The sequence below is a fragment of the Bos indicus x Bos taurus genome, chromosome 23 (genome assembly GCF_003369695.1).
Source record: "Bos indicus x Bos taurus breed Angus x Brahman F1 hybrid chromosome 23, Bos_hybrid_MaternalHap_v2.0, whole genome shotgun sequence".
Taxonomy (NCBI): domain Eukaryota; kingdom Metazoa; phylum Chordata; class Mammalia; order Artiodactyla; family Bovidae; genus Bos; species Bos indicus x Bos taurus.
Window position 1 is genome coordinate 18,208,744 of NC_040098.1, and position 9,211 is coordinate 18,217,954.

At 46.6% G+C, this 9,211-nt stretch overlaps 1 protein-coding gene across 2 annotated transcripts; it reads left to right on the plus strand.

Moving 5' to 3' along the window:
- Window positions 1–1,720: 1,720 nt before the first annotated feature.
- On the plus strand, window positions 1,721–7,808 carry MAD2L1BP (MAD2L1 binding protein). 2 transcript variants are annotated; one of them, XR_003508146.1, is made up of 4 exons: window positions 1,722–2,674; window positions 3,295–3,560; window positions 5,752–6,353; window positions 7,543–7,808. XR_003508146.1 is itself a non-coding variant. In XM_027524830.1 (3 exons), the coding sequence occupies exons 1-3, from the start codon at window positions 2,605–2,607 to the stop codon at window positions 6,262–6,264; spliced, it is 849 nt and encodes a 282-aa protein (XP_027380631.1). In that variant the 5' UTR covers window positions 1,721–2,604; the 3' UTR covers window positions 6,265–7,808. The 2 variants fall into 2 exon arrangements, 1 of the variants encoding a protein (XP_027380631.1); XM_027524830.1 differs by having other exon boundaries at window positions 1,721–2,674; window positions 5,752–7,808.
- Window positions 7,809–9,211: the final 1,403 nt, after the last annotated feature.

A 9,211-nucleotide genomic window follows, 5' to 3' on the forward strand; every position in this document is an offset into this window, starting at 1 on the left:
CAATTCTTTATATCTTCTTGGTTTTGTGTCATGTCTAGGCCAACCCCACTCCTAAATTATGAATAATTCTCCAGTATTTTTTTCTAAGAGTTTTGAGGTTTATTTCTATGTTTATATGTTTAATTGATTTGGAATGTATCTTTATGTAGAATGTATAATGGGAACTAATTTTTCCCCCTCCTAAATGCATAGGGAGTTGTTTGAAATTATTTGCTTCGAAGAGTCAGCCTCATCATTGCTGAGACCTATATACATACTGATACATTAATCTGTTTCTTGACTCTCTTCCGTTTTGTTTATTCCTAAGCCAATACCACAGTATTTTAATCATTATGCTTTTTATGGAGTGTTTTGATCGCTGGTTCCTGTTTCCTGAAACACACTTGTTCTCTTGGTCTCTATCACCTAACACTTATCTATTTTTATTACTACTTCCCTGGATATTGAAAAGCAGATATTACTTTGCCAGCAAAGGTCTGTCTAGTTAGGGCTATGGTTTTCCCAGTGGTCATGTATGGATGTGAGAGTTGGACTGTGAAGAAAGCTGAGCACCGAAGAATTGATGCTTTAGAACCATGGTGTTGGAGAAGACTCCTGAGAGTCCCTTGGACTACAAGGAGATCAGCCCTGGATGTTCTTTGGAAGGAACGATGCTAAAGCTGAAGCTCCAGTACTTTGGCCACCTCATGCAAAGAGTTGACTCATTGGAAAAGACTCTGATGCTGGGAGGGATTGGGGGCAGGAGGAGAAGGGGACGACAGAGGATGAGATGGCTGGATGGCATCACCAACTCGATGGAAGTGGGTTTGAGTGAACCCCGGGTGTTGGTGATGGACAGGCTTGCTGTGATTCATGGGGTCACAAAGAGTCGGACACGACTGAGCAACTGAACTGAACTGAACTGGCTACTCCTCAGTCTCCTCCATAGACCCTTTTTGTTTCTGCTCATCCCCAAACATTAGTGTCTTCAGGATCCTTGCTCATTTTCATTGTATACAACCTCCCTGCTGATGACTTTCACATACATATTTCTGCTCCTCATGGTGTCCCTAAATTATCTCTTCACTGTCCAATGGAACAACAAACTCAACCTATCAAAAATGGAACTCATCTTTTCTCCTTACCCATACCCAATAAAACTGGCCTTCCTCTGGTGTTCCCTCCCTCATTGAATGGCACAACTGGCCATAGAGTTGCTGAAGTAAAAAGTCTGCTTTTTTTTTTTTTTTTGCTTATCTTCTGGACAGTCTCTCACTCTCCCTCCTCTTCCTGGGATCAACCACCTTACTCACTGGACCTCCTAAATATCTATAGGGTTCACCCAGTTCTCTCCACCGCACTGTGACTACCCTAGTTCAGGCCTCTCTCACCATGTACTTGGGTATTCCAATTGCTAGCTCTGACTGGTATCTGTGCCTCCTCCTTTGTCCTCTCTGTAATCTAATCTCCACACTGCAGCCAGTGTAGAGGTTAAATTTTTCAGTATAAAATGTAAATATAACCATGTCACTCTCCTACTTAAACCTTTCAAACGTTCCTCCATCCCCTTACAGGAACAAGTTCAAACTTTTTAATATGGCTTAGAAAGCCTTCCTTACTATGATTTGGCTTCTGTTTGTCTACCACAGCTTTAATACTTCTTAAGCCGAACTCTTTTTATTTCTTGAATTGAGGATGCTCTTGTATCTCAAGGTCTTGTTAAAAAAAACAAAATTCAACTGAAGATTTGAAGATCTAATTGGCTTTATTTAACAATTCATGAATCAGGAAGTATCTCATCCAGTAAATAAAAGGCACTCTGAGGGGCTGTACATAATGCAAGACTTTTATAGAAATGGAGGCAGGATAATGATGTTATTAGCAAAAGAAAGGGGAATTCCATTTAGGGGGAATGTTGGGGGACTTATCTTGCAGATTACCTCACTAGCGCTGAAATGCCAGACTGGTTAGTTTAAAATTCCACTCCAGGAGAAGCTGAAACTCCTACTAGATTAGGAAATGAGTCTTGGTGAGATTTAGCAGAAGTGAATCCATTTGGGCCTTGTTTGTTTTTAACAGTCTCCAGGACCACCAGACCCTCCTCTTTACCTTTACTCATCTTAAAGATCAATTTCCTCTTGGACCATTCCTCACTCCCACCTCCTCTAGGTTAGGCGCTCCTGTTCTCCGCGTCCACTGCCCTTGTACACCTTACTGTATAATTCATCACACTGCATTGAATCTATAGGCACTGAACCCCTTGAGGACCCCTCCAGTCGCTGGCTTCTTCGCCGCAGAGACTCCAGCACCTAGGACAGGGCCTGACACGAACTAGGTGCGTAGCGAGTAGAGGACGCAGGAAAGAATGGATGCGGGTGAGTGGGTGTCCTCGGAAGGCAGCGCCAAGTGGTTGAGAACCCGCGGTTTCTCTGTGGGAGGAGGGCTCGACGGACTCGCCGAAGGGTGTTAGGAGGGCTCCGCTCCGCTCCTTAACAGGGCTCAATTTCCCACCCAGAGAAGCCTCTGCCGCACAGTCGCGGCGCCCCTCCCACTTCCGGGCCAGCAGAACAGGAAGTGGAGGCGCGGGCTTCCCATGAAGCACCGCGGGGCGCCTATTCAAACCGAATGGAGAACGGGAAGGAGGTCGTGATGGCGGCCCCGGAGCCGGAAGTGCAGCCCCCGGCTACAGTCCCTGGTAAGGTATAGAGTCCGGAGCTCGAGGAGTTTGTTTTCCTCCCTGCCACGGCTCCCTCCAGTCATTTAGCACGTAGTCGTTTCACTAGCCCGTGTTCCTTGTCCCCATTTCCCGTCGTCCCTCCCAGCTCTGACTCGGCCCCTTTGACTCCATCGCCCCCGCGGCCCTGGATTCCATTGGTTCATTCTCCTCTTTGTTCGCGACGTGTTCTGGGCCCTGCTTGACACCGCTTTCTCTCAACTCATTTTCCCATATCAGGGCCTCTGCTTTCTGAGCAGATCTCCAGTCGCTGTCTCCGAAATTCCCGCCACCCGGTCCCTCCAAATCCTGCAGTCTCTTACTTGGACAACTGGGATCTGGAACCTGCGAGCAGCCTCCCAGAGGGGAGTTTGCGGAGGGAATCCGCGTGTGTAGGCGTGTGGCCTCAGCTGTGGTGGCTGATGTCGCCACAAGGGATGGGAAGACTGATTTTGGCCTCTTAACTTTTTCTCATCTAAGCTCTAATCAGGCCGGACCCTGTTTAGCTTTGGAGAACAGAGGAGATCGGGCTTCAGGGTGCTATGTCCATAGACCTTTTAAGTTTTTCGTTTTTCTCTCTTGTCCCTCTGTGCACCTACTAGATTTGGAGTGGTGTGAGAAGTCGGAGGAAACTCAGGACCCCCAGATAGAACTACTTGAGACCACCTCCACCCAGGAACCTCCCAACCCTTTGGAGCCCTTTCGTCCCAGAGACTGCATGGTGCCAGTGGTGTTTCCTGGGCCTGTGAGCCAGGAAGGCTGCTGTCGCTTTACTTGTGAGCTTCTAAAACATATCATGTACCAACGCCAGCAACTACCTCTGCCCTACGAACAGCTTAAGCACTTCTACCGAAAACCTTTTCCCCAGGTAGGCTAAAGCTTTGGGAGAAAATTGGTGAGTGAACTTTGTGGCTATTAGATGGTGGCAGGTAAAAAGGGTGGTTAAAGGAACCTTCACGCATGTCAGCATAAGCAGCTGTAAAGGATGTTTCAGCCCTATGGCTTCAGTCCTTTCCCACTCTAGTCTGGGTAGTCAAAGCTTTCCTGCTTTTTCCTCTTGTTTTCTTTTTCTGAAACTCCTATTGTGTGTTACATTTGAACTTCATGAAATGATCCTCTCATTTTAGTGTATTTTTCTCTCCAAATCCTCTTTTCTTAGTTTCTGTTATACTTTTCTTCCTTGAGTTTATATTCTTACACTTAAAGTAATTTTTTGGCAGTCACAGTCTTAAGAACTTTGTCTTAAAATTTTTATTTTTTAAATTTATTTTGACTGTGCTGGGCCTTAGTTGCAACCTGCAAGCATCCCTGAACAGGGATGGAACCCGGACCCCTGCATTGGGAGCTCACAGTCTTACCCACTGGACCACCAGGGAAGTCCCACATGTTCCTTTTTAATTATATCCTGTTTCCTGTCTGTATGAACTTCTCTTACTTGTGAGTGTTAATTACTGTGTTTTTGAAGTTTTCCTCTGTCCCTTGCACTGTCTCTGTGTCTTCCAGATTCCTTTCCTATTTATTTGTTTTGGTCTCTTTCACAGTTGAGGCTTTTATTTGGTGTCTGAATATTTAAGAATAAGTCATTGAAAGTTCTGTGTGCGTGGCTGGCCCTGTGAGCTAGCTGATAGACTTAAAGGACACTGGGTGGGAACGAAGTGGTAATGATAAAGGGAAAGATGATTATTTGCTCTAATAAAGGTGATTTTGGAGTTATCTTTCAGTTATACATGGTAAACTGAACACGTTTATTTGTGCTTCCACCTGATACACTACTCATGAGAGGAAAAAGGAAGGAAGGAAAGAGAGAAAGAACACTTCCAAAACATTGTGTTTGGGTGGGCAGGCCATCTAAGGGTCCTGGGCTTCCCAGGTGGCACTAGTGGTAAAGAGTCTGCCTGCCAATGCAGGAGACATGAGAGATGCAGTTTTGATCCCTGAGTTGGGAAGATCCCCTGGAGTGGAATGGCAGCCCACTCTAGTATTCTTGCCTGGAGCATCCCATGGACAGAGGAGCCTGGCAGGCCACAGTCCATAGGGTCACAAAGAGCTGGACATGACTGAAGTGACTTAGCACGCATGCACGCCTAGGGTCCTTGCACAGGTGTTCACTCAGTCCCCATGTGTTCATTTTTGTGTTCTGTGGTGCTTAAGTGAACAACTCCTAGGCCTTTTATGGACTTCTTCAGTGTGGTTTTGCTTCTCAGGGGAGTCCCCTCTGACAGCACTTGGTATTCAGCTCTCTTGAGTGCTTCCTGCTTTCTCTCTTCCAAAAATTTGTTGTTGTCTTTAGCCACTGCCATCTATTTTTTAGTTATTTTTGCCACTGGGAGTCCTCTTTCTCTCCTCTCCCTTCCTGCTTCCCTCCCCTCTTTCTTCCTCCCTCCCACCCACTCTTTCATTTCCTTCCTCCCTTCCATCAGCTTGCCATGTTTTTTTTTTTTAATTTATTTTTTATTGAAGGATAATTGTTTTACAGAATTTTGCTATTTTCTGTCAAACCTCAACATGAATGCCATGTTTAACTGGAGGATGAACTCCAGAATTTATTAGACCAAATAATCCTTGGTGGGTTTTTTGTTTTTTTTTTTTGCTGAATAATTGCCAAGCACAGGCTCTCTAGTTGCCCTGTGGCATATGGGAATCTTAGTTTCCTAAGCAGGAATCAAGCTCTCCTCCTGTGCGTTAGAATGTGGATTCTAACTACTGGACCACTAGGGAAGTCCCCAGTCCTCAGTCTTGTCATTATTTTCAGCACAGCAAAAGCTTACTACCTGCCATGCCACCACATGAGTATTTTAGGATTTTAGTTGCTAACTTCTGGATGCTTCAGTACACTGTCTTTGCTGTTCTGAGTGCGGAAGAATTATAATTTTGTACAAAGAATCTGTTTTCCTTTTGATACATTTCCCTGTGATAAAACCCAGGGTCTTGAGTGTGGCGGTTCACTGAACTGGAGTTCCAGTCCTGTGAGTCTGCTCTGTCCCAGCATGGTTCTTCAAAGGGCATTAGCTTTCGTCTATCTTGCAGACCTTCTCTGTCACCATTCTTTGTCCTCACAGGCAGAGGACGTGGTGAAGAAGAAACCTCGGGCCACTGCTGAGGTGAGCAGCAGGAAATGCCAGCAAACCCTGGCAGAACTGGAGAGTGTCCTCAGCCACCTGGAGGGACTCTTTGCCCGGACACTAGTCCCTCGAGTGCTGATCCTCCTTGGGGGCAATGCCCTCAGCCCCAAGGAGTTCTATGAGCTTGACTTGTCCCGATTAGCCCCCAACAGCATGGACCCGAGCCTGAGCACGGCAGCTTGTTTGCGCCGCCTCTTCCGAGCCATTTTCCTGGCTGATGCCTTCAGTGAGCTGCAGGTCCCTCCACTCATGGGCACCATCGTCATGGCACAGGGTCACCGCGACTGTGGAGAAGATTGGTTTCGACCCAAGCTCAACTACAGAGTGCCCAGCCGGGGCCACAAGCTGACTGTGACCTTGTCCTGTGGCCGACCCGCCATCCCAGCTACAACCTGGGAGGATTACATTTGGTTCCAGGCCCCAGTGACACTGAAAGGCTTCCACGAATGAATGGGAATGCTCATCGTGCACACAATGGCTAAATTATCTTCCCCTGGTGGCGCCATGTCACCCATCTGCTTGGAGCTAGTTAATTCCTGGTGAGAGAAAGGTTCTGTCCTTCTGGCTGCCTGCCCCCCTTAGACTTTCTGGTGGACTGATGGTATGGCTGGAGTTGTAATCATCATTGAACAAGCATCTCTTTGAATCACAGGCTGATTTTCCCAGAGGGTGCTGGGTCAGGTGTTTCTTTTGGGGGCTGGAAAGCAAACATGGGCCCACAGACAGGCTCCCTCCCCTCCCCTCCCCACCCCACCCATGGGGTGGGGTGGGGAGGTGACCCTTTTTAGCTTTTTGCTGTGGCTTTTTAGAATTTTTAACAGGGACATAATGTGGATGTGACTCATGGACTTAAATATATTATAAAATGAATGGATTCATATTAAATTTTCCTGAAACATTTTTGGCTTAAAGAGGCTTAAGGCTAGAGTAATCTCCTTTGGTCTCTTAGGCTTCAGCCTTCCATGATTTCTTTTTTTGTAATAGTTCTTTCTCTTCATTATTCCTGGGCCAATATGGGAAGTTAAATGACTTGGCCAAGGTTCTTTAACAGTTTGATAGCAGAGTTGGGACCAAGAATCCTCATCAGCTAACTCCTAGCCCGATGTTCTTTGCTTGCCCCATGTTGGGTTCTGTGACCCTTAAGAGTATGTGTACCCAAAGCAGAGGTCACACAGCGGGAGGGACCTGAGAAAAGAAAACCAAGAGAGTCTTTGTAAAGCGTGATTGAACCATAGGCTAAGACACCGGGTCTGCCCTGTAGAGTTGCTTCCGTGAGGCCAAATATCCCTTCTGGAATTCGCCCTGCTCTCTCCACTGCAGTTGCATGGTGGCTGCTGGCAGTGACTGTTGGCAGTATTGTCCTTGTGCCATCCCTGCCCTCCTGCCTGTGGCCATTCCTCCTCAGCTGCATCTGTGGCTTGGCCATCCTGATCCTTACTGTTATCCTCTCCAGCTTGGTGCTGTCCTGACCACTGAGCACTGATGGTCTTTGTCCCTGAGAACATCTACTTATTTTTTGGAAGCAAGTTGAAGGCAGAATCCTCACCCTGCTGGTGGTGGGGATAGGTGTGTGGTGTATGTGTGTGTGTGTGTGTGTACAATATATACTATTTTTTATACTTTAAGAAAACATGGGAAATAGTTTATATTTTATAGTAGGTTTTAAGCACTTTACATAATCTAATCTAATAACCTTACAGATTTCATAATATTGTCTGTGTCTTATAGATGAGGCTTGGGGAGACTGAATAACTTGCATAAGTGTTGAAACCTGGATTCAGACCCAGTCCAGCTGACTCCAGAGGCTGAGTGCTTTACACTGTGCTGTGCATTCTGTGTGATTTTACTCTGAGATGATTAAACAGGGTTTGCCCTGCTGAATTTGGAAGCATTGGAAAGCTGTGGGACTTCATCTCTGGCTTCAGATTGTGTTTCCTGATGTGGAACCTGCCACTTACTGGTGCTAAGTAAATACAGAATCAATGCAAACAAAAGGTTTGAGTTCTTTTCTGTGCTGTGTCCACTTGAAGCATACTCCGCCAGCTTGGACTCGCCACTGTTTTTGTGTCTGATAGTACCTTACAGAAGAGGAACAGGGCCATGTCTCCCACTCGGAAAGGGACAGGCTGAGGGGTCGACTTAAAGGGAGGGAGAATTTTAAAGAAGGGAGTTATAAACTTTTGAGGTGGAAGACATTAAGGCAAGTCTGATCCCTCAAGTCCTACTTTAAAAAACCTTCACAAACAATGTCTAGACAGTCAAAGTTAATTATCCAGGTAATTTAGACACTTCTTGGCTTGGCATTGGGGCACAGGTCATTCTGATTTCATTAATCTGCTCCAAAGGAATCCAGAAATTAAAAGATCAGTTTGTCAACAAATATCATCTTCCCTGACAACAAGCCTCCTGAGGCACCTGTTTATCTCTTTTAACCTTGGCTGGGCACTCCAGAGATGCATGTGAAGAAATCCTGTCTAGCCCAGGGAGTGAAGAGCCCCAGCTTCAGTGGGTCAGGCCTTTCATCTGTTGCTACCATTTGAACCTAAAAGCAATAGGCGTGGGACCTGAGGTAGGTAATTGTAGGTGGTAGGGAACGTGTAGCTGTTGATGTTGTATATGAAAATGTTGATCGGGAAGTGTAGTCCATAAACTCACATTTTGTAACCTTTTTTGCACCCTCCTTTCCCAGGGTGTGGCCCTATATGGTCCCCCATTGCCTAGCCAGCCCCTCCCTACCCCCACACACTGGAGTCCTAACCATTGGACCTCTGGGGAATCCCCACTCCCCCTTCTAGGTCTTTGCCACTTAGCTGAAACAATCCTATGAAAGGGAAAAATCAAGAGCCATCTGTGAAGACTGAAGACAGTGGAATAGATGGATCCCATTCTGTAAGACCTGGTTCTGGGGGGATTGATTGTCTTGGGAATTTAGAGCCAGGAAGATCTTAAATTCTTTTCTTAGGGAATTCTGAGGCCAAGAAAGGACACGAATGGAGTGAAATAATATAGCTAGTCTTAGACTGTTGTTTTTCTTCCCAAGCCCCCATTGCGTATGTTATACAATGAGGACTCAATAAATGTCGACTGTGTGGAGGGGTTTTAGAGGAAACAAAATAGCCCTGGAATTGGGCTAAATTGGGACCTCCAACCTACCACTGTATCCTGCTTATTCTGGGGTAAAACCATGCCGTTGCCATGACAACTGAACACCTCCCATCACCCAGTGGGGAAAGGAAGCAGGAGGGAGTGAGTGTACGCCCAGGCTTTTCGGAAGCGCTCCGTGGCAAGAAGGGCTGGCCGGTGGGCGGCCCCAGAAGGCTAGCCTGCCGAAGGTCAGGTGGGTGAAATCCTGCTTCCGGTAGGGTGGGGGGGGGGCGGAGCTTTGGGTCTCCATGGA

Coding starts and splice junctions, on each gene's coding strand:
- MAD2L1BP (XM_027524830.1), top strand. CDS start 2,605: ATGGAGAACGGGAAGGAGGTCGTGATGGCGGCCCCGGAGCCGGAAGTG. Junction 2,675..3,294: donor GCCCCCGGCTACAGTCCCTG/GTAAGGTATAGA, acceptor TGCACCTACTAG/ATTTGGAGTGGTGTGAGAAG. Junction 3,561..5,751: donor ACCGAAAACCTTTTCCCCAG/GTAGGCTAAAGC, acceptor TTGTCCTCACAG/GCAGAGGACGTGGTGAAGAA.